We start from the raw sequence: 24,207 nt of genomic DNA, 5'->3' as shown, positions 1-24,207 counted from the left end.
ACTCCCTCTCTCCTCCTGCTCCTGTCCCCGACTTCCCCACCCATCCACCCCATGGGCAGGCTGGCCATGGAGACGAGCAACCCCTCCTGCCCCCGCGCCTGCCTGCCCGCCCCGTCCCCTCCCCCAGGGCCAGCCACGCAGGAGCGTCCCCTCCGCAGCCACGCCTGGCCCCCCACTCCCGGGCCCCAGCCCACCCCCTGCAGTCAGGATGGGGTTGCCCGTTTTGGTCCCTCACTCCCGGTTGTGGCTCGCCTTTTCCTCCCTGCTGTGTGCTGCTGCCGTGGCTGCTCGGTGGTCGGTGGTCGGTGGTCGGTGGTCCGTGGCGGTGGTGGCGGTGATGGTGGTGGTGGTGGTGATGATCTCTGACTAACACGGCTTTCTCTTTCTCCCTGCCTTGGGGCCTCCTGGCCTGGACAGCCCGCTCTTCCTCCGTCGTTAACCCTTCGTTGTCCTGTGGGATAGAGTTGGAGGTGGCTGCCCTCCCCCCACCCCCGCCGCCCCTGCCCCAGGCGGTGGGGAGGGGCCCCCCCTCCGTTGTCGTGGTGCGTTGTTCTCCGACCCCCAGCCCGCCCGGTCCCCCTCTCTCCTCTCTGCAGGCTCCGCTGTTAACCCATTTGCAGTGCTGATGTCTCTCTCTCTCTCTCTGTCTGTCTCTTGTCCGTCTGTCTCTCTCCTCCTCCTCTCTCACTGTCTCTTTCTTCCTTTTATCTGTCATTGTTCTTTCTCCTCTCCCACCCCCCACCCCCACGTGTGGCCTGCCCTCTCTCCCCCACCGCCACCCCCGGTGCCCCTCTGGCCTGGCTGCCTTGTGCACGCCTCCAGTGGCACCCTCCTGTCGGGCGCCAAAGTGGCCGCCGCGGCGGGGCTGGCAGTGGAGCGGGAAGGCCGGCTGGGGGAGAAGCCGGCGCCGGTGCTGCCACCCGGAGAGGACGCCTTGAGAAGCGGCGGGGCTGCCCCCAGCGAGCCGGGCAGCGGTGGCAAGGCGGGGAGAGGCCGCTGGCGGACGGTGCAGAGCCACCTGGCCGCAGGGAAGCTCAACTTGTCCAAGTGAGTGATGGCGCCCCATGGCCGCCGGAGCCGCGAGCTCAGGCCTGCCCGCCAGGGTGGACAGCGGGACCCCTGGCATGCCCGCTGCTGCCCTCAGAGGTGCCGTCCTCGGCCCCTGGCTCATTCCATCCCTTCACCAGACTCTCCCATCGTCCTTGCCATCAGGCACAACCAACTCAGCCATGCAGTGTCACATTTCAGCCTCTGGCTGCTGCCCCATCAGCCTCTTCCTTTACCAGTGACCAGGTCATTCCATTTTCTGCCCCCAGGGCAGCTTCATTTCAGTCCTTGGGTCATCCCATCTTCTTTGACTGGCCGCCCCATCTCAGCCATCGGGTCGTCCCTCCGTGGGCAGCAGGCCTGTGGTTGTTCAGCCATTGGACCATCCCATCCTTGGGGACCGGCCCTCTCATCAGCCACCGGGCCTTCCCTCTTACTGCCAGCAGATGGCTCTAGACCTAGCAGTTGAGCCATTCCATTTTTGACCATCAGGCGACTTCCATTGGCTTGTCCCAGTCTTGCTTGAACCATGACACCATCTGTCGTGTGGGCCACCCGTGCGCAGCCGTGGGCAGCCTCATCGGCTCATCCGCATCTCAGCCATCCCCACTGGCTGTCCCCATCTTGGTCAGCGAGCTACCCTACCATCCGCTGTTGGGATTGTGTGTTCCTGGAGGTTGGGTGGCTGAGCCCCAGCTGGCTTCTCTGTTCAAGTATCAGAGGGTGGTCTGGACGTGAGGCAGAACTGTTCCTTCTTTCACAGCTGTCTGACCTTGGCAAACACACCCACTCTTGAGTGATGGGCATAGGGTTGACCCCTATTCCCCGCAGATGTCCCTCCCCATGGGAAAGTCTTATTCTCATCTTGACTGTTAGAAACTCCAATTCCCCACAGCGGAGCCTTTCTAGGCCCTGAGTCCTTCGAGCTTCACTGATTGGGATGTAAGTTCCATCTGCAGTTGTTGGAACTGCCTCATTCCCAGCTGATGGAACAGCCTCCCACTTAAAAGGCCAACAGCCCTGACCCCTTCTTAGCTGTCAGCCCATCCTATCACCTCCACTTAGGGCCCTCCTGGTTCTCTTCAGAAGACCTGTGGTTGCCACCATTGGGACCACTGAGGGCCACCATGCTGAGACCTCACTTGCTTGTTGCCTCGAGTGCACACAAGCCAAGTGCTCCCAACATCTGGCTTCAGGAGGGGCCCAGAGGGAAGCCCCACACCCCTTCAGAGAGCCAGGCCCAGCCCCGCCCTCCCGGGCTGCTCCTGCCGGTCTCCAGGCTGGCCAGGCTTCCGTGCCTCGCTGGCTCCGGGCCTGGAGGAACCAATTTTAGTTTCCTGTGACTGAGAGGTTGTAAATTGGACTAATTTTGGATGTGATAGGAAACCAAAATGAGGTCAGCAAGGAGGAGGAGGCGGCTGCCAGCGTGCCGTCCTCCCCCTGCCTCAGCCCGCCCCGGGGAGCCGTGGGCACACCTGGCCGGCCAGGCCTGGGCTTGCCCTTGGCAGGAGCCCCTGATTCCAGACCTGGGCTGGGCAAGGCTGCCACCCCCTGCAAGACCCCAGCTACAGCCACGTTTTGCCTTCTCTTTCTTTCTCTCATTCTCTCCTTACTATGCTCTGACTCTCTCTCCCTCTTTCGCTCTCTCTTTCTCCCTTTCTCTCTCTCAGCCCACAGGGGTAGCCTAACTGTTGTCTTTTGGTTCCCAGGTAGGCTCAGGGGGTGAGCAAAGCTGAGCTCTGGTTGCAGTGGTGAAAGTGGCTCCCAAGGGCCCTGGGGCCTCCTCCCGTGGGCAGCCTCGGGCCATTTGGCTGCCCCATGGCCCTAGACCAGAGGTCGGCAAACTTTCTCAGTAAAGGGCCAGATGGGAACCGCTTAGGCTTTGCAAGCCATATGGGCTCTCGCACAGCTACCCCACCCTGCCGTTGTAGCATGAAAGCAGCCACAGACAGTATGGAAACTAATGCCAGTGGCTGGGATCCAGTAAAACTTTATTTACAAAAACAAGTGGCAGGTTAGATGGGGCCCACAGGCCATAGTTTGCCAACCTCTGCCCTCGACCACTGGACTGGGAGGTGGAGGGAAGGACAGCGGAAGAGGAGGAGGAGGAGGAGGAGGAGGTTGGGACCCAGAGAGGGGAAGTGACTCGTCCAGAGCTGTTGGGCCCAGTCTCCGCTCGGCTCTGGGGTACTCCGGTGGAGCCCGGCCCCGGCCCTGCCTGTGGGACGTGGTGAAATCTCTGGCCAGCGCACGAAGCCGGCAGGTTTCCCAGGCGGAGACCAGGAACTTCTGACTCCCACCGCTGGCGCGGGGAGTGTTTACCAATGTAGCATTTCCCTGGGCCCGACCTCATTAGGTCCCCACGGCAGCCCTGTGACAGAGGCAGCTCAGGGATTGTTTTATACCCCGATTTTACTGATGAAGAAACTAAGGCCCAGAGTGGTGGAGTAACTTTTCCAAAGTCCCACAGTTAGTAAGTGGCAGAGATGGGGTTAGCACCCAGGCCCCTCTGAGCCTGTGCTGCGTCTGACCGGCACGTCCCGGTTCCTGTCAGCCCTTCCCCACTCCCCAGCTTCCTTCAGAGACACGGGAGGCCTGTGGGCCGGGCACCCCCTTGTAAATGCATCAAAGTGGCCAGATGAGCAGGTACCCGCCTCCCGCCTCATCTGCGTTCTGTCCTTGGTCCCCTCCTCTGACTGGGGGACATTCCCAAGGTCCCAGGAGAGGATGTGGCACCTCAGAAACAACAAAGAACCCTGGATGGGGGCACATGTCTGCTGCCCAGCCTGAGTCCTGAGGCCACCCTGGCCACAAGGCAGGTCTGTGAGCCCGAGGCCACTTCCTCGGCCCTGGGGACAGTGTGTGAGAATTGCTGGCTTCCCCAGCCTTGCCGAGATTACTAGGCCAGCCCGGCACTGGCCTGGATTCCTCCTGTCTCCAAAGGACAGGAGTCCTTAGAACACAGAGGCAGACTTTGCCGGAGCCCCCAGCGAGACAGCGGGAGGGGCGGCAGCAGCTCCCCCCGCCTCCCGTTCCAGCCTTACAGGCAGCTGCAGGGCCCCGGGGACCCGCCTTCACCACGCAGCCGCCGGCGCTCGCGGCCCACTCAGACCTGCAGAGAGGTCGGCCCAGACAGGAGGTATTGGGCACTAGCTGAGCCAGGGCCAGGGGGCAGGGTGGGCAGGGCCAGCCCGGGGGCCTCAGGGTGGGCTTCGCGGCCTCCTGAAAGAGGCGGTAGCAGCGACGGCAGCAGCGACAACTCCGATGGAGGCCTGGCGAGGTCCGGCAGAGCGCAACCTGCACTGGGGCCTCCTCGTCCTGGCGCTCGGCTTCTTTCTCCTCCACTGTGATCCCTTCACCTGCTTCTCCTTTCTCTCCTCTCCTTCACCTGCCCCAAGTTTCGAGGACTCCACCCTGTCCACGACCACTACCCTTGAGTCTATCCCCAGCTCCACGGGAGAGCCGAAATGCCAGCGACCCCGCACCCTGATGCGGCAGCAGAGCCTGCAGCAGCCGCTGAGCCAGCACCAGCGGGGCCGGCAGCCCAGCCAGCCCACCACCAGCCAGAGCCTGGGCCAGCTGCAGGCCCACACGGGCTCGGCGCCGGGCCCCAACCCCCGGGCCCACGGCCGGGGCCAGGCTCGGCAGGGCACCTCGGCCGGCTCCAAGTACCGGGCGGCCGGGGGCCGCAGCCGCTCCAACCCGGGCAGCTGGGACCACGTGGTGGGGCAGATTCGAAACCGAGGCTTGGACATGAAATCCTTCCTGTAAGTCCTCCCCTTGAGCGGCCGGCCCCCACCTCCCCGACCCAGCCTTCTCCCCCTAGAGCTCCTTGGGAGCAGCTGGCCGTGCCAGCCTCTTGGCTCTCCATCTCCTTGGCAGGGGGCCAAGCAGACTCTGGCTGCCCCCTCTTCAGCCTCTTGTGGCTTGTGCCTGAAGCCCCCCCATGGAAGGATTCTGAGTCACTCCCCTCTGAGGACCCCAGGTCCCCCTCGGTGCCTCCAGGGCTCCGAGAAAGTCAGCCCCCTTCCCCACCCACCCCACGCCCACCGCCCAGAGTTACGTGGAGAATAGACCACACGGCTGAAGTCCCTGCAACCTCTCCTCTCCCGGGCCAGGCCCTGGCTGCTCTTGGCATCCCTGCCCGGTGCTCCCGCGGCCTCTCTCCTTCCCCTCCCCCAAACCCATCCCTTTCACTCCCTCTCCAGGGCACCTCCTCCTCTCCATTTACTTCTTCCCTGAAACCCGACTCTGTTCCTCCTACCCTCTCACTTCCCCTGTCCCTGTCCCTGCCATCAGCCCTGCCCCCACCCCGTCTCTCTGACCTTCTGTAGCCACCTGTCCTCCAGCTCCTGCCCGTAATGACCCATGCTGAGGACAAACCTGAGATGTCCCCTAAACCCTTAGAAAATGTTATTTCTAAATCAGAGTTTTCTTTCAAGTGTGCAGGTCTGAGAAGTGACAACGCACCGTCAGAGTCTGACCCTAACCAATCCCCCTGGCCACTCACCCCCCTGCCCCTGCCTTCACCAGGAGGAGCCCTACCCAGGCGCCCCCTCCCCGGCATCCCTCTGGGCATCTGTTCTCGCTCTCAGAGCCCAAGACAGGTCTGGGCTGAAGTCTCTGGTGTCACCCACCCCCAGCCTAATACAAACTTGCTTCCTGGCCCTGGGGGTTATTCCCGTAGCCCAGGTTTAACTGGGCAATTCTCACGGAGCAGGAGGCCAGCACTCCAAACCTGGGAGCGGAGAAAGGGAAGGGGAAGGGGAAGGGGAAGGGGAAGGCCGAGGTCCGGCTCGTTGGCAAGACGTAGGGGCTCTGAAGGCGCACCTGCCTCTACAGCTGAGACCTCAGTGGAGCCTCCAGGGAAGACGGGAGTGCTGCCCCGGGAGAGGCGCCCCACCAGAAGGGGACCTACCATACCAGCTTCCCACACCTGTGCGAGGGCCCCGGCCCAGTGGGACACACTGCCTGTGACTCTCCTTGGCAGTTCGGAGCAGCGTACCCCCTGGGGCTCTGCCCCACCAAGGACCCTCAGGAATCCAGCTGGACACGATGCCTAGCACAGCCTCCTGTCCTCCAGGTGGCAGTTTGTTTTGGGACAGAGGCTGTGGCCCTGCTGTGGATCCAGAAGAAGCTAGGGAATTGGTTCTACCGTGGCGTGAACAGAACTGAGAGCCAGGGGCCCCTGTACCCCTCTGCTTCTCCTGACCTCAGGCTGCTCTTGGCACAGTCTCCTCCCTGCTTCCCATCCTGGCAGCCCTCAGACTGGGCCAGAGGCATCCCCCGGCCCTCCCCAGCTGCAGGTGGAGCCTGGGTGCCAACTCTTGCTTGCCTACCGCCTTCCTAGTCAACCAGGATTTGATGAGTGTCCCTCATGCACCAGCATCCTCTGGCCCACGCTTCTGCTCCCCGCGGCAGCACTCGTGCCCCCCAGCTGCCAGCCCCCTCCAGAGCTCACCCCAACCCCCACCATCTCCACCAAAGTCCCTGGCAGCAGGGGTCGGCAGACTTTTCCTGGAAAGGGCCAGATAATAAGTAGCTTCGGCTTTGTGGGACACGTGACTTCCATGTGATCTCCATTTTTAAACAACCCTTTAAAAATGTAACAACCATTCTTAGCGTGTGGGCCATCCTTTGCTGACACCTGCCTTACAATTTAGCTGCCACACTTGTGAGTCTCTGCCCTTGCCCCAAGCGCTGGTGGCCACACTGGAGAGCCGCGTTGAGAGGGTCCTCTAGGCCCCCCGCGGCCCTACCCTTCCTTTGTAGAGAAGGCACATCCCTCCTGCCCGGTAGGTGAGACCCCACCCCACCAGCTTCTCCCCCGACTCTCGCCCTTGCGGTCTGCAGAGCTGGAGAGAGTGACAACGTGGGTATTTTGCAGAGGAGCCATTCTGTTTTTAAGAAGAGCAAAAGGAGTATCTGAAAACTGCATTAACCAGGGAAAAACATGTTGTTTTCACTGGGTTCGCCTTCCCTCAGCACAACCAGCTCCCAGGCAGCCAAATGGAATTTTACCAACTCTGAAACAGTACCGATGGGCAGAGAACAGGAAAACCAGGATTTATGCTGATGGAAGGGGGGAGTTGTTTCCCAAAAGTTAGATGCCAGCGCAAGTGTGGGCTTGGAGTAACTGTGCCCAGGACAGAGGTGCAAAGACACAGAATAGCGCTGCAGCCTCTGAGCTCCCCACTCGGACCCCAGTGGTGTGCCCGATTCTTGGGGACCCTGTGCCCCCGTCCGGCAGCTCAGACACCATCCTCGCCATGCTCCTGTGTGAGTTCCCTTTTGACAGCCTCTCAGAGAAATAACCGCAGCAAGTTCTTCCTCTCTAAACCTTGCCTGCCTTCATGATGGTTGGAATGGTAGACTTCCTATCCCAGGATCCTCTCCTTTCCGGAACATTCTGTCAGCCCCACCATCTGTCCCTTGGCCCATCTTGAGACGTGCTTTTGTGCCTGCCTGGTCTGAGAATCCCTCGCCTTTTGTTCTGATGAGAGACCCAGCGCTGTACGAGCTGCACAAAGCCCCCAGAAAACACTCACGGACTCTGATGGTTTTGAGGGGCAGCAGGCCACCGACACTCCCTTTTCCTCCCTGGGAAATGCAAGTGACCCCACAAAGCTCCTGGGCAGTTGCCCAGTGATCCTCTGAGAATGCCCCATGCTAAAGGTGTGGCATCTTGACCTCGGGGCCCACGCTGCTGCCCACACATCCGCTGCAGGAGACTTTTGCCTCGTCCTCGTCTGCCTTGACCGTCCTCCCTCCGAGCACCACCTCCCACCACAGGCACAGCTCCATGCAGCCCTGCCGGGACTTCTCCAGACCCTGCAAGTGCCTGCACTTTCCGCCTTTGTGCCTTGGTGCCTTCTGCACTGCTGCCCTTGAACTGGACCCAGGGGCCTTGGTGGTCATTCTCTGGATCTCCAGGAAGGAGGACACAGGAGATGGCCCATTATGGCTGGGACACCATACACAGAAGGGACTTTCATTCTCCTCTGATGGCCTTGTATATGCGGGAGCCTGGCGGAGGGAGCTCCTAGACCCTCCCTGTCCGGGCTTCAAGGACATCTGGTTGACCATGACCCAGAGTTGTCTATGAAGGTCTTCCACAAGCACAGGGTGCAGTGCCCATTGGATTTCAAAACTTTATCAGACCCTCCCAGCTGGGAGCCCAAACCTGCCTGCTCAGTGCCCGTGCAAGAGGGCTACAGAGCCCCTCCCTCTTCTCCCCGTGGCCCAGCTGGTCAGAGCAAGTTCAGCAGGGGATGAATTAGCCTTTGGAAATCTGCCGTGTCCCAGAGCCTGTGCCTCATTCCCCCAGCCTTCCCCACGCGTGTTCCTTGGGACTGTCCCAGTCACAGGCTGACCCCGCAGACCTCTGCCCAGCCCCTTCCTGGTTTGCTCCAGAGAATCTTGCTCTTGGTGGAGACAGCCGGGTTTCAGGCCTTAGATGCCTCCCACCACCCCCTCCCTCCCTGCCTCCACCCACTCTGCTCTGCCACTGTTGACAGTGCTAAAGTTTGGTTTCTTTCCTGCAGGGCCAGTTTCTTACGCTTTTTTCTTCTCTCTCTTTGTCTCTGTCTCTGTCTCTTTCTCTTTCTCTCTCCTTCCCCACCCCCTGCCCCTGCCTGTGGGGCCTCCTCATTTCACCCCGGCTGGTGGGCTGCCCACCCCGGGCAGGGAAGGCCGGATGGTGGTGCTATCCTTGGTCTTAGGGCTTTCGGAACAGGATGACTTTGCCAATATCCCTGACCTGCAAAACCCAGGAACCCAGCAGAACCAGAGCGCTCAGGGGGACAAGAGGTACGAGCACAGGAGAGAGGGCCTGCGGCGGCGGCAGCAGCAGCAGAGAAGGAGGCGCGGAGAGGCCGCCTGCCTTGACCGGCCCGGCTGCTGGACGAGGCGGTGGTGCCTTCAGCGGGTGCTGGAGCGGGACAGCGAGCCTCCTCCCCAGCTGGTGCCCTCACACAAGGCCACCTCGGGGATGTCCCTTGGGTCTGAGGCCACTTGTGGCCATCCTGGGACCATTCTGGATCAAGCCTGCTCCCTGGCATGCTTGCCCTGGCCCGGAGCAAGCCAGCCTTTTCTGCCCCATCTTCCCGCTTGGCTCCCTCGCTGCCCTCTCCATCTCTCATGTCTGTCCCCACCGCCCCAGAAATCCCTGTTTCTCTGGCGGTTGGTGGGCGGGGGGGATGTCAGGGAAGGGGCGCCTGCCTGGCCTCCCTCATCCCCGCCCCCTCAACCTCCCTCTTGCCTGGAGGTCCCTTGGGCTGCTCGGCTGATGGAAGAGGAGCCCTTGGTGGGAGGGTCTGCGACATGGGAGAGGTCTGGTGACCAGGAGGAACCAGAAGGGCAGCCCCTGACTCTGGGGCACCAGGGTAGGGGCCGAGAGCCTCCGAGGCAGCACTGCTGGCCCTCAGGGCCCTGGAAACCGGGAGTGGCCTGTGTGGCCACAGCATGGGCCGAGCAGAGCACTGGGCATTTACGCTGCCATGGCCTCGGCCAGCAGGAATTCAGGGAGGGAAGTGTCTCCTCCTGTCCCCTGTCTCAGGAAGGAGGTGGGGCACTGCTCATGGGGAAGGGGAAGGGTCGGAGGTCATCACAAGGGTGAAGACATCCGGCGCCTGATGTAGCCACCTCACCCCACCTGGCCTTAGGCTAGGCCGACCACACTCCTGTAGCCCGCAGGATGGGAGGGGGCTTGTCACCTCGCTCGGGTCTGCTTCCCGTCAGACCTAAGGCCTGCAGGAGAGCATGCAGCCCGGCGGCCACGACGCCTGCCTTCTAGCTCTGGTTCTGCCAGAGCCTCGCTCCACAATCTCAGGCAGGTCGCAGCCCTCTCTGGGCCTCTGCTTCCTCATCTGTCCAAGGAAGGACTGGACAGGGTGACCTCTAAGGAATGGCCGTTCCGGCTCAGACATACTAAGCATCTAATGAGGACAGCGGGCCCTGGGGCTGGGGCACTTGTCAGATCCTATAAGCTGGGCAGGGACTGCTTGGACAAGTGACCCTGAGGCTCCTGAATTGGCCCTCAGGGGCAGGAAGGGACTGTCCCAGTCTGCTGCCAGGGGCTGTGGGTGGGGGAAGGGTTAGAAAGCTGACTGGCCTGTCCCTCTGGTGGCTTCTGGAGACCAGCCCTCTCACTTTACTCCCGTCCCGAGTCCACCGCTGCATGTCTATGGTGGGCAAAGCTGGAAGTCCCCGGAGAGTGGAACCAATTCTTTCACTCGGTGGCACAGATGGCGTCAGGCCCTGAGTCCACGTCTGGGGGTACAGGAGGAGCAGAGTCTGCACCCCCAACCCACCTGGGCCCTGCAGGAGCTGCGACAAGGTCCTGGGCAGGTGCCGCAGGGCAGGGGGAGGTGGGGGGCTGCAGGCAAGAGATGTAGCGGGTGGGGCAAGAACCTGAGGCCCTAGTCCTGAAAGGTGTGAAGTGTGAGGGAGCAGATGCAGGCTGGAAACGAGATTTCACATCACCCATGTGTTAATTAATGGCTCCATTGTCACCACTGCCTATTTTTACCTCCCAGTCACTTGGCTCTCCCTCCATATCTTAACACCCCCATCTGATCATTACATCAGCTTGTCCCCTGCCTTCCCAGGAAAGGTGGGTGTGGAGGTGGAGGCCACGGGCCCTCGACCCCCGACCCCGCGCCTCACTTTCCGAGTGGACACATGCCATTCCCACCTGCTCATGCCACCCATCCTGGAAACTCATTTCTCATGGGGTGTCCGGAATCGAGTGTCCCCCTCCCAGCAGACTCTCCCCATGGCGAAGCTTAGCGTCAGAACCACCCACCAGGCACCAGGCACGTTAGGGCTCCGCCACTCTGGGTGCCTGGATCCTTAGACCTTGGAGTAGTGGCCTTGGGCCAGCTGTCCCCTCCCTGTCAGCTTTTCCCTCTAAACCCAGGGCCTGCCCTGCTGCCCGCAGCCTCACCCTACACTCCAGCTGACCCCTTGGCTGTCACTGGGGAGGACGTTCCGTCCCCTTGGTCTGTTAGCAGCAGGCTCGTGGGAGATAGGGACCTGTGCAGAGGAGTGGCCACTCCAGGTCCTGAGCGAGGCGGGAGTGTGTCCAGCAAGCAACGGGAGGCAGGCGGGTGGGTCACCGTCTCAGCCTCCATGATTCTTGGTGGCCCTGAAGCCCCCGTCCTGCAGAGTGCCTGTGGGCCCTGGGGGGAGGGCGGCCCAGGTGGTCCTGGCTCCCATGCGCTCCCGTGCCATTCCACCCTCAGCCATCCCGCCCGCACCCAGCCCACCCGTGCTGTCTGCCATCCCCCCTCCATTGCTCCTTGGGATCCAAATGGTTTCCACCGTGGCCCACCCCCACCCCGAGTGGGGGGCGGGGCAGGGCGGGGACCAGGCCACCCCCATCGCTCTCCTTGCCCTGAAGCCACCATGTTCCTCTGTCACGGTGTGTGTCCCCGCCTCCTCTCTGGCCGCTCGCTCCTCCTGTCCCCTTGTCCACCCGGCAGCCTCTCACGTCTCCGACTAACCTTTCTCAGCCCCTCTCTCCCTCTGTCTCCTCCCATCTGCTCCTCACAGGCTGCCCCGGGCCGGTGATGGCCCCTCGGCCTCGGCCTCTGCCTCTCTCTGTGCCTTTCGCCTCTGTCTCTCTGTCCCGTGACCTCCGACAGCTTCAGTGGCGCTGACCGTCTTTCCCAGGCTGCTTGGCAGCCGTGCCGACGCTGCGGCGTGGCCAAAATAACTGCGACTTTCTCATACCTCCAGCAGTCAACCTCAAGCTCCCCTCCAACCCGCCCTCTCTCTAACCTGACTTTACCTCTCCAGCTGTTTCGGCTCCTCTCCCTCCCCGTGCCTGTCTACGTGAACACATGTCCACACGTGTGTGTGTGTGTGTGTGTGTGTCCGGGGTGTGTGGCTGCGCGTGTGCTCCGGTACGCGTGGTGCCAGGTCCGCGCCTCTGGGAAGGGGTGTGTGTGCTGCGGGGCGGGGTGGGCGTTTCCGTGTTGTTGAGGCAGGGCCAGGTTTTCCCAGCAGGTGTATTGTTTATCAGATCATCAGGGTGTCTGGCCCTGAAACCGCTCCCTGCTTTTTCTGTTCCAGTCTGTCCCCATTTGCGCACATGCGTGGCATGCCTGGGTCTCCCCGAATGTGTTTCTTCTCGGGATCTGAGTGTGCCCGTGCTGTATGTGTGTCATCGCACTGCCCTGGTCGACCTGCCCGTTGCCCGTGCCATCCCTCCCCACTCCTCGGGGTGTCTGTGGGGCTCGTGTGCATTTGTACGAGTGTGTGCACGCACGCCTCTGTGTGTCCGTGTGTGCATGCCCCGCTGTGGGCTCCGGGAGTCTCCTCTCCAGGGCCTGGCATATTCCGTGCATGTCTGTGCCTGTGGTGGCTGCCTGTGTGCTGGCGGCGGGTCCGTGCCGGAGGGCTGTGGCTTGTGTCCAGCCTGTGTGGCTCCGAGTCTGTGGCTCTGTGCTCTCAAAGCTGTTCTGTTTTAGCCTGTCCTGAGCCTCATGCTGCAGTCCCCCGTGTCCTCCTTGCTGCCTACCCCCACCTCTCTTCCTCCTCATGGGACGTTCCAGCCTGGTCCCTGGGCAGGCGTTTAGTGTCCCCTTCCTGAGCCCCAGGTGGATGGAGCCTGGGCTCACCACCCAGCCCTGGGCCAGAGAGCCCAGCATCTTGGGAACGGCATGGAGTCGGGTGCAGACAGGGCTTCTCCGTGGTGCCCGTCTTTCTCTGACCCTGGGTGAGAGCCTTCTCAGATGTGCGGTCCTCAGAGTGGGGAAGGGTGGGGACAGGGGAGTGAGGGTGTAGGCTTGTCCTGTCCCATCTGGGGCTGTAAACCTAAATGAGTTTGCATTAAATACATGAAAAGTTAGCTCTCCGTCGCACTGGCCACGTTGCAAATGCTCAGTAGCCACATGCAACTCGTGGCTACTGCACTGGACAGCACAGATACAGAACACTTCTGCCATCGTAGACAGTCCTGCTGGGAACAGACCTGTGTGGACAGTGGGCCTGGCCCCACCTGGTCAGTCTTGAGTCTGGAGGGTGGGAAGAGCAAACACAGGCGGGGCCTGGGGGACAGACGCTCTGGGCTGTTTGCAAAGGGTAGTGACGCGGAGCGGCACCTGGAGACGCCACGCCACACAGGGCCTCTGCGATGAGCCTCCTCCCAGGCGAGGGCAGCCAGGACAAAGCAGGCCTCTGGGGAGGGGGCAAGCCAGTAACGGGGGGTGGAGCTTCTGGGGAGCAGGAAGCATGAGAGCACCCCCAAAACAGCCCCCACAGGGGTAGTTAAGCCAGAGTCCCCAGGGGCGGAGGCTGCAAGGAGGATGGGCCGAGCGCTGGTCTCCAGGAAAAACCAGGCCTCCCGTGGACAAGAGTGCCACTCCTGCCGGCCCCAGGGGGTGGCAGCCACTGGGGTCCTCAGAGAAGGTCCTGCCGCTCCCCAGGCCGGGGTGCCCAGCCCAGCCCACCTCCGGCCTGGGCTCATTCGGACTCCTCACCCCCAGGTTGCCTGCAGGAGGGAAGGCGGTGAGCACAGCCCCAGTGCCGGGCCAGACACCCCACGATGAGTCCGACCGCCGGACCGAGCCGCACTCCTCCGTCTCGGACCTCGTCAACTCCCTCACCAGCGAGATGCTCATGGTGAGAAGCGGGCAGCCCCACCCTGGAGGGGCTGGGCTGGGAGGCCGTGGCAGCGGGAGGGGCGCGAGTGCCAGCCGGGACCAGTACAGGAGTGCCCACGAGGGTCAAATGTGGCCTGGAGAGCCAGGCCCAGTGTGGTGACACTCGGCACTTGGTGACTGAGTGTGCAAGGCTTGGGTTCTTTGCCCAGCTCTTTCTCCAGAACATTGTCTCTGTGCCTCAGTTTCCTCATTTGTCGAGTGAGAACAGGAATGCCTGTCCTCCTTTGATCCCTTTCTGTAGTGAGAAGGGGCCTAAGGAAACCTCCTCATGCAAGACACTCTTACGATCCTAGACGGAGAGGCTGGGGCGCAGAAGACTGAGGGCAGAAGGCATCCCCTCCCCCAGAGCAGCATTTTCTTGAGTGGAGTCTGGGGCAGAGCCTCACATCTCCATGCCAGCAACCTGCCCTGCTCCCCGTTGCTCGGAGGCCCCAAGAGAACAGGCAGGCAGGAGCCCACGGGCCCTGACTCCTGTGAGGGGACAACTGTGCTGGGGCGTTCCTGCCCACACCCATGCCCCACCTGGGGGACCCTCGTCCTAGGCTATTTCACCCAGGCAGAGGTCATGGTTCCCATGGCGCCCAGGGGGCGGCAGTGAGGGCCCCACCTGGACCTTCCAAAGAGCCCCTAGAGGGGCCACAGCTGCAGGGGGAGGAAACCCTGGTGATTTGCAGGCAGGAATCAGTTAAGGGTCTGGCAGCTTAGAAGTCCTCGGAAAGCTCAGAGAGGGCGGCGTGAGGCTGGGAACCCAACACCTGCTTTGCTCTTACTGGACATGACCTCCGACAAGGCATCTTGGTCCCCTTCCCTCCTGTAGAGAAAGGGAAGAGGGCCTGGGGGTTCTCAGACCCTCACCCACTGCCCTGGCACCGCAGCCCACACCCTCCCTGAGGCCCCTGTGGCCGCCCACCCCCACCCGCTGCCAGGGAGGGTTCCAGCCAGCCCCAGCCGCCCATCCGCTGCTGCTTCTAGCCTGGGGGTTCTCAACTTGCTGTGTGCACTCGAGTCACTGGGGAACCTTGTTAAAGTGCAGGTTCCCATTCAGCGGGCTCTAGGCGGGGCCCGGGGGTCTGCATTTCCCTTGGATCTGGATTAGAGCATCAGATTTTCCCCATCCCAGAGCTGGCTGCCTGGGCCTCCCTGCCTCTCCCCTCCTTGCCACCCTCAGACGCCTGCATGCCTGGCCCTCCCCTGCCCTCCTTCCATCTCCCCGCCCAGGTAGGGTGGCCCTAGCCATGCTGCGCTCTGGATGGGCCATGGCCACAGCCCACCCTGCCTCTGTCACAGCCCGAAATCGTTACAGGTTCCCAGAAGGCCCTTTCGCCAGCTGGCCTTGCCCTGGCTGCCCCCAGGGAGGGGCGGAAGGAAATGCCAACCCCATGTCCCTCTCGTGTGCTCGGTGGATGCTCAGAGGTGGAAAAGCAGTCTAATTGCCCAGCCCTGTGCCAGAGCCGGGTCATTGACATTTATGGCGATGATAAGATAAGCAGGGCAGAATAAGTCCGATGTGACCTCAGCCTGTCCTGATCTCCAAGCCCGGGGCTATGGAAGCTGGGAGTCAGGAAACCCGGAGGTGGCCAGAGAAGGGACTGAGAGGCGGGAGTGTCCGACAAGAGGCCGGGCCACACCCATCTGAGGGGCACTCCTGCCCTGGCACACGGGCCGCTCGCTGCCTGTTGAGGCCGACTTCCCCTGGGGCTGGGGCCAGGCAGCCCTCGCCGGGCTGTGGCAGGGGTGGACGGCCTGGTTGTCTTGGAGCTGGCTCTGCCCACTGCCCTGGCTGGATAATTAGGGCTTGGGGCTGTGGCTCAGGAAGGCTGGGAGAGCCGCTGCCTCCTTCCCAGGTGAAGCCCACCTGGCCAGCCCAGGCCTCCCCCGGGCCACCATGATTGGGAGCCAAGCACCAAGTGACCAGAGGGACCTCAAGTGGGGCTGGGGCCACCTGGGCTCCAGTCACCAGCGACTCCACCTCAACTTCAGAATGAAGGCGGAGGGGCCGGTGGTCTTTGCTGACACTGCCTACTCTGCCGCACCCCGGGCTCTCTGTGCCACGCAGAGCAGGACGTGGAAGGGACGGGGACCTACTTAACCCTCCCAGGACCCCGTGCGGTAGGCCCCACGGTCCCCTTGCTGCAGATGCCGAAGCAGGTCCAGAGAGAGCGCGCTGCTGTGAGCAGAGGGAAGGAGCGGGGGAGCAGGCTCTGGACAGGGAAGCCACGTTCTCGGTGGGCCTGGGGGACTTGCTGGGTGGCATGGATAGGCCGCCCAGCCAATCCACACACCAGGCAGGACCAGGGCGAAGCCCCAGCCCCCGATCTGAGTGCGAGAGCCAGGGGCAGGCGGAAGGGATTGCCCGGCACCAGCTGGGGTTCAGTTCCGACTGGCCGTTCAGTCACAGGTGACTTGAGGCCAGTCACCTAACCTCTCGGTGCTCCCAACCACAACTGGAACACGGGAGTGTCTGCCTCACTGGGGTGTCGTAAGGAGTAAATGAGGGCACAGCATGTGGCACGGGGCAGGGCCTGGTGCCGCAGGCGGCCTGCCAGGCCTGTAGTTACTATTTATTGTGAGTGTGACTTGGATGCTTTTCACCTGGCGTGGCTGAGTCCTTGCCAGCTGGTGGGGGAATCTCACCCTTGCCCTGGGGTGGGCCTGCTCGGGCGGAAGGCGCAGGCTTTTAAGGCAGAGAGTGTCACACCGCTGTGCAATCTTGGGCATGTGACTGAACCTCTCTGAGCCATTCTCCTCAGCTGGAGGGTGGTGACAGCTGCCTTGCCTTTCCCAACCGCTTCCTGTTTTTCAATGTCAAGATGGGAATGTGACACGCATCCCACCCTCTGTGTGACCGTCCATTGCTGGGTCAGCCCACGTGCGCTCCTTTCCAGCAGTCCTCAGCCCCCGTGGGCAATATGGTCACCTGAAATGCCTTTTTTAAATAGTGCTGATGCCCACACCCCCACCAGCCCCATGTGGTCAGACTGCCTGGGGACACAGCCTGGGGAATCTGTATTTTTCTCATCCCTGGCGGTCTGCCTTACACAAATAGACGTTGCTCCTGAAAACTTGCCTCTCTCATTTTATAAATCACATCATTCTCAGCACCCCAGAGAGTCACTTTCCAAAGAAATGTTGCAGTAAATTCTTTTGAGATGTGAGCGACCTCCCGCATCTGTTGTGTAGCCCAGGACTGTGTAGGTGTGCCCCACAGTGGGCCCTGCAGCGCCGTGGGAGGGGGCAGTGGCAGCTGGGGCCCGGGAGGCCGAGGCAGCCCATGCTGGAGCTGGGGACCGGGGCAGACCCAGGGTTGCAAGGAGAGGCTGGGAAGTGGGGTGCCATGTACTGCTCTGGGGTTCATGACATAGGGCTGTCCCGCTCTGCCCCCTCCCTGGGAGACCTTGGTCCAGGCACTTGCCCTCGGCCTGAGCATCTCCCGCTGGAGGTGAATGTGGGACGGACCACCCCCACTGGCCTGCAAAGCCCCACACTGTGACCAGAAGGAGAGGGAAGCTCTAAGCAGCTGGACTTGCCTCGGCACGGGGAGGCCTCTCACCTGTGCTGGGCTGCAGTGGGGGACTGGGGACAGCAGAGTCCCCCCCAGCCCTGATGGCCTCTCCCCCGTCCCCAGCTCTCCCCAGGCTCTGAGGAAGACGAGGCCCACGAGGGCTGCAGCCGAGAGAACCTGGGCCGGATCCAGTTCAGCGTTGGCTACAATTTCCAGGAGTCCACGCTCACCGTGAAGATCATGAAGGCCCAGGAGCTGCCGGCCAAGGACTTCAGCGGCACCAGCGACCCCTTTGTCAAGATCTACCTGCTGCCAGACAAGAAGCACAAGCTGGAGACCAAGGTGAAGCGGAAGAACCTGAACCCCCACTGGAACGAGACCTTCCTCTTTGAAGGTGAGGCTGGCGCCACCCTCCCCACCCGTGGTCACTCTTGCCGTCCAGCCTCCCCCACCCAACCACACACATGTGGCCACATGCACAGACACGTGATACATGCACCTGCAGGTACACAAACATACAGGCACACATGCAAGCAGGGATGCATGTGTGCACGTGTACAGACACACACACACACACACACACACACACACATCCATGCCTGTACACACCCACACAGGCAGGTATGTTGGGCCGGTTAACCTGATGCACTTTGTGTTGAGCTGAGAGCAGGTCACAGGAGCCCAGTAGAGCCGGCATCACGGCCACCGCCTGGCGTTTCAGCCCAGACACAGGGCTCCTCTTACGGAGGCCAGGGAGGGAGGGAGGGAGGGAGGGAGGCACCCATGGGATTCAGAGGTGGAGCACCCACAGTGTAGTGTTATGAGCACAGGTTGTGGCCCAGGCTGCCTGGGTTCAAATCCCAGCTCTGCCACTTACTAGCTGTGTGATGTTGGATGAGTTCCTGAACCTCTCTCTGCCTTGGTTTCCTCATTTATAAAATAGAGATAATAATAAAATGAGGATTAAACAAATTAGTAAGTTGTAAAAGCACTTAGAGCAGTATCTGACACCTAGAAAATGCTTGATACCAGGTTGTTAAAAAACACACTCCATCTGTTGCTGACCCTGCCCTGCACGAGATAGGAACAATCGCTCTGAACCTTGTTGCAGGCGGCTGAGACAAATGTCCTTTCTCTCCTGCAAGCCCTCTTCGAAGGCCCCACCTTTCTCTCTTATCTCTGAGGATTCAAGGTAACCAGGAAGCTGGGCGTGTGATTAGGGAGCAATTTCTATCCCAGGGCCTTTGGGTGCTAGGACCCCGCTTAGAGAAGCCATAAGCCTTTCCTGAAAGCCTGGTTCAGCCAGTGAGAGTCAAGCCCTAATCCAACTGCCTGGAGCCCTGCTTTCCAGAACCTTCAGTGTGCGCCCCTGGGGACCTTTCCCCATCTTCTGTCTCAGCCACTGGGCATCCCACCCCTTCTGCAAGGTGACAGCCTGCTCACCCACGAGTAAGTCACTGAGGATGAGCAGCAGATGCCCGCGTGTTGCTAGACTCTGGCCCCCCAGGTCAGTGTGGAGGCCAGTTCAGAGACAGCACAACCAGCGAGCGGGCTGGGCTGTCTCGAGGTGTGTGTAGCCAGCTGGTGGGGTGAGGTTTATGGGCAGAGCCCCAATTCACTGATCCCTTCCGCAGTCATGTACCCAGCATCAGCTGTGAGCTGGGCACTCTCCTGGGTAGTGGGAAAGCAGAAAAGAATGAGTCACTGTTACGGCCCTCAAGGCATCCCTGGTGCAATGGAGGACTTGTGCAGATAATTACGCCATGCACAGCATGACAGGAGCTGTGGGAGCCCAGTGTGAGCTCACCTTGGTGGTGCTGAAGAAAATTTCCCAGAAGAGGGGCCATTCAAGATGGGTTCTGGTGGATGAGTAGGAGTTTGCCAGATTGGAGCCTGCCTCCTCTGGTTTTAAAGAGTGCTGACTTGGGTGCTGAGACCTCTTGGAGCCCCCAACATTCCCAGAACACTTGTCCTCATGCATTTCACCTGAACAGATGCTAGGGGTCACCTGAGCAAGGTCCCTGGGGAACTCTGAGATGAGTAACACACAGCTTCCCTTAATGTAAGGAAAGGGACCCTGAACGAATTCAAAGGGTCTCCTGTTTCATCTCGTTCTCTGTGCTTCCACCCCCTCTGGGTGAAGGTGCTAGAATGCGCTGGAGCTCTTCCTTTCCTTCCTCTGCGCCACCAGTCAGCAGAGGTGTTGGGTGTCCTCTCAGCCTGGGGTCAGGATCCCCTGCTCCTCCCAGGCCAGCCCCACCTCACGGCTCCAGACCCTGCGCTGGCTCCCTCCCCGACCCTCGCAGCCCCCTCATCCCCGCTTAGCTCCCGCTTCACCTGAGCATGTTCCTGCGCCTCCACCGGGCAGCTCACTGGCATTTATTCACCCGTTCAATTATTTATTCACTTAACAAATGTTTATCGAGTGCCTACTACGTGCCAAAAACGGTGTTAGATGCTGGGATCCAGAGGTTGATAACAGAGATGCCTTCCTGGAACTCCTGGCCTACTGGGAGAGCCAGGCAATAACCAAGGAAACAGATGCAGAAATCGCTGTTGCAGCTCGTGACACGCGTTGCGAAAGGAAAGAGCTAGAGCATGTAGCAGGGGATCTGACACTGCCCCTGGGACGTCAGAAAAGAGAGCTGGGACCTGAGGATGAGGACAGCCGGGAGGGGTGTGGTGGAGGCCAGCGTGTGCCAGGCCCCGAGGCTGTGGCAGGACCAGTGCGGAGGCCGAGGGGGCTAGAACCAGCCACTGAGCGAAGAGCGGTCACAAGACAGGCAGGGAGAGGACAGCCGGGCCAGACTGTGGGAGGACTGGAAGCCAAGGTAGGGGTGTCCGGCTTTTATTCTGAGTGCACTGGGAACCATTGAGCGGCTTTAGGCAGGAGAGTACGATGATGTGATTTCTATTTTTAAAAGGTCACTCTGGCTGCTGTGTTGAGAATGGGCCGCAGGACAGCGTGGAAGTGGGGAGGGCATTCGGAGGCGCTTGCGGCTGTCTAGGCAAGAGGTGCCAGTGGCTTGGACGAGGGAGGCGGCAGTGAGAAGGGGACAGCTGCGGGAGGGAGAACGGAAGGACAGACTGATGCACTGGAAGGAGGGGAGGAGGGAGGGTGGCACAGGATACCTGTCCTCTCCTGAGTGATGCCTTGGCCGTTCCCTGTGCCCTGAGGGCCCCTGGGGCTTGCGTTCTGGCAGCTGCGGCCACCCAGGTGGAGCCACTTGCCCAGGCTGCCTCAGTGTAGTAGGTAGCGGCTGCCCGGAGAGCGAGGGGCCACTACCCAGCCACCGAGAAGGACACAGGTGAATGAGTGAGTGGGTGATCCCAGTTCTGCTCTTTGTTAGCCGTTGGACTTTGGGCAAGCCACTGGGCCTCAGTTTCCTCATCTGTAAAATGGACAAGATACCATCCACCTTGGAGAATTGTTGAGAGATTCCCATGAGACAACAATAGCTCTTGCTAGCTCCCCAGTCAGGTCTAACTGCAGCCAGGTGTTGCCTGCTGGCCTAGGTGGGGCGGCAGGGGGAGGGCAGAGGGCCTGTGCCTCCTCACGGGCCTGCCTGCCTTCCGGGCCCTGCGTGGTCCCCTTGTTCCCTCTTCACTGGCACTCGTCCATCCCCCAGGTTTTCCCTATGAGAAGGTGGTGCAGAGGGTCCTCTACCTCCAAGTCCTGGACTATGACCGCTTTAGCCGCAACGACCCCATCGGGGAGGTGTCCATCCCCCTCAACAAGGTGGACCTGACCCAGATGCAGACCTTCTGGAAGGATCTGAAGCCATGCAGCGATGGGAGTGTAAGGACCTCACTGTGGGGCCTTGGCTGGAGGGGGCTCAGGCTGTGGGGAGGTGGGATGGGCGGGCCCCAAGGGAGCAGAGCTCCCACCAGCAGCCTGAGCGCTGGCACCTGGCGCTCGGGGCCTCACCTGATCTGTGAGAAAGAACCTGGCGGTCTGTTCCGGGAACCAGAGCCCTGGGAGGGGGGACAGTGTGCAGACCTGCCAGATGAGGGGAGGCAGTGTGACAGAGGTGACAGACAGAGGGGATGGGTAAGCTCCCAGATCAGGGCAGAGGGGGTCTGGTGGCAGTTGGGACAACCAGAGAGCTCTCCAGCCATTCCCCACACCCCTCCTGTTGTCCCCCCAGGGGAGCCGAGGGGAGCTGCTCTTGTCTCTCTGCTACAACCCCTCTGCCAACTCCATCATCGTGAACATCATCAAAGCCCGGAACCTCAAAGCCATGGACATCGGGGGCACATCAGGTGCTGGGGCTCCTCGCGGCGGAGGACAGGCGGGCTGGGGAGGTCCTGGGGACACTAGGGTTACACTGGATGCGGACAGCAGGGCCTGTGCCGTGACTCTCACCCGACCCTCAAAGCCCCACCTCCAGTCCCAGCTCCACCCTGGACACCTTGGTGGCCCCTTTGGGGCACCGTCAGGGCTGGCCTCATGTGGACTGTCTTTCCCAGAATCAGGAAGAGGGGGAACATTGTGGCGGGAAGACGTGGGTTCTAGCCCCAGCTCTGACGCTACTGGTCTGTGACTTCGGGCAAGACCTGGCCTGTCTGGGGCTTGGTTTCCCCGTGCGTGTGAACGGGAAGGCACCAGGCGGTGGCTGAGGTCTGCCCGCTGACTCCTTCAGATCCCTCGTGTGCTTGCTGGGCCTTTTCTCGCCCTCCAGGCAAAGCGCACAGCCCCTCCTGCCTCGGCTTCCCCACCTGGAGGCCCCCACCCGCCATCCCTCTGACCCTTCCCCTACCGCCCCCAGACCCCTACGTGAAGGTGTGGCTGATGTACAAGGACAAGCGGGTGGAGAAAAAGAAGACGGTGACGATGAAGAGGAACCTGAACCCCATCTTCAACGAGTCCTTTGCCTTTGATATCCCCACGGAAAAGCTGAGGGAGACGACCATCATCATCACCGTTATGGACAAGGACAGGCTCAGCCGCAACGACGTCATCGGCAAGGTAGGGGCGAGGCAGGCGGTGTGGCGCACACAGCTGGTGCCCAGCGACGGTCCCTTCCTTAAAAGAAGCAGCAGGCGGAGGGGGTGGGCACCAGGAGAGGGCAGGGTCAGTCCCTTCCCTTGTTGGCCCTCCATTTCTTCATCTAAAAATGAGGGGATTGGTTGAGACCCTCCCTGAGTGTCCTCGTGTGGGTTGGCCAGCTCAGGACAGACTGCTGGAAGAGCAGGGAAAGAAGGAAGTGGGAGAGAAATGGCCTGATCTCAGAGGAAGGTTTTCTGGGTAGGACTCTGAGACAGGGTAATGACCTTCGCACGGTGCTGCCCGGGGTCCCACGTGCACAGGGCGGGCGAGGGGGGGAGGGGAGGGCGGGGAGGACACTGAGAGCAGCAGTCAGACTCCAGAGACGCTGACGTCAGTTCCCACCTCATCTGCCAATGAACAGCAGCACAACCCTGGGCGAGTCGCTCGGCCCCTGCAAGCTTCAGTGCTCTCATCTGTAGAATGGAGCTACTGACAGTGACCCTGCAGAATGTCACAGGGTGGTGTAAGAATTGCCTGAAATATGTGGGCAGTCTTGTAGAAAGTAACCTCCTCTTAACACACAGTAACCAAATTTATACGTTGACTTTTTCCAGGATGTAATTCTGTGACATAAACCCTTCCATTTTTCCACTTTGAAATGTCTCTTCCTGTGTTTATTTGCAGTTTAGGGTTGAGAGTGTGGGCTCGGGAGTCGCACTGCCTTGGTCCAGGTCCCAGCCCCACCTCTTGACAGCGGTGACCTCTCTGAGCCTCCTTTCCTCCTCTCAAAACGAGAGTAGGGCAGTCCTAACCTCCCCGTGTGCTGGGAGGGTTAAATAAGATAACACAGCTGCGACGTTCAGCATAATACTTGGGCCGTATATGTTAGCTAGTGTTATACTAAGAGTTACTTTTGAAAGGTTCCTACTGAGGACGTGTGTGTTCATTCAGGCCTGGCCGTTTGCCCAGGAGCGGTGCATGGAACCAGTGAGCAGGCAGGCGGGGCAAGGGTAGGTGCCAGGAGTGAGTAAGGGGAGAGCATAGTTCACCCAGGGAATTGCCATGGGAGGGGGAAGAGGGAGCGGGGGACCCGGGCACCCACAAGGAAGGCAGCTGAGGTGAGGCGTCCCTCAGACAGAGGGGAATAAGGAGGTCAGCTGTTGGGGCCAGGGGAGAGCTGCTCCCGTCTGCCACCGGTACGGCACAGGGAGTGTGACTGGCCAACCTGTGGTCACAGGTGGGACAGCTCCCGGCACAGTGCCACCCATACATACTCCAGAGAGAGCATGTGCTCCGCGCAGGGCTGGGGGTCTGCCCAGCCCCCTGTGACCAGCTCAGGCCAAGGGTCAGGCAACTGTCTGCATCTAGGTTCTTTTTGAATGAGCCCTGGGGAGTTGCATGTTCCGTAGATGCCAATTACAGCTGCTTTTGAAACAGTCCTACCTTCCATTGGCCAGACCAAGGCAAAGGTGGCTTTGTTCTCGTTTTGGCCTGGGTAGCTTAGGGAGCCCAAGGGTCTCTGGATCCTTCTGACTCCCAGCCCCGGCTCAGCCCTGGAAGCCAGGAGTCTGTCCCTGCTGTCCACCTGGCATCGCTCCAGGCTGTGACAGGCATGCCGGGCTGAGGCTGCAAACGTGGCAGACGCCTAGTGGCCAAGGCTCCGTGACCCTGTGGGGGTGACTAGTCAGCCTGCGACGGAGGGATGGCGCCCACGGACTGAGAGCTCACCGCGTGGGGGCGCGCGCCGTGCCCCGCTGAGCACACGACCCGCACCGTTCCGCTTCTGCGAGGCGGGTGCCCCCGCCAGCCCATTGTGCAGAGGAGGCCGGAGGCTGAGCGGGGTCGCTCTACCTGCACCCGGCAGAGCTGGGCTTTTCTTCACTCTCTTTTCTTGATTTTCTTGTTATTTCGGAATAATTTTAGATTTGCGGCAAAGGTAGGGCAGAGAGTCCTGCGTACCTCCGTCGTCGGCACATTGCCCCAGCTGAAGGGACCAACAC

General features: G+C 61.1%; 1 protein-coding gene across 1 annotated transcript; it reads left to right on the top strand.

The window, feature by feature from the left end:
• The first annotated feature begins 4,155 nt into the window (after positions 1-4,155).
• Positions 4,156-22,771, top strand: SYT7 (synaptotagmin 7). Its single transcript, XM_069470099.1, has 6 exons — positions 4,156-4,814; positions 13,539-13,674; positions 17,341-17,611; positions 20,847-21,016; positions 21,366-21,480; positions 21,987-22,771. Exons 1-6 carry the CDS (start codon positions 4,312-4,314, stop codon positions 22,349-22,351), a joined length of 1,560 nt encoding a protein of 519 aa, XP_069326200.1. The 5' UTR covers positions 4,156-4,311; the 3' UTR covers positions 22,352-22,771.
• Positions 22,772-24,207: the final 1,436 nt, after the last annotated feature.

Source organism: Eulemur rufifrons, chromosome 6, assembly GCF_041146395.1.
Source record: "Eulemur rufifrons isolate Redbay chromosome 6, OSU_ERuf_1, whole genome shotgun sequence".
NCBI lineage: Eukaryota > Metazoa > Chordata > Mammalia > Primates > Lemuridae > Eulemur > Eulemur rufifrons.
Note: the sequence above shows the minus strand (reverse complement) of the source record. Positions and strands in the feature narration are given on the sequence as shown.

What these genes read in the sequence shown, in the direction of transcription:
- SYT7 (XM_069470099.1), top strand. Translation starts at nt 4,312, where the DNA reads ATGGAGGCCTGGCGAGGTCCGGCAGAGCGCAACCTGCACTGGGGCCTC. An exon ending in TTGGACATGAAATCCTTCCT is followed by an intron (nt 4,815 to 13,538) that starts GTAAGTCCTCCC and finishes CCTCACCCCCAG; the next exon opens with GTTGCCTGCAGGAGGGAAGG. An exon ending in AGCCATGCAGCGATGGGAGT is followed by an intron (nt 21,017 to 21,365) that starts GTAAGGACCTCA and finishes TTGTCCCCCCAG; the next exon opens with GGGAGCCGAGGGGAGCTGCT.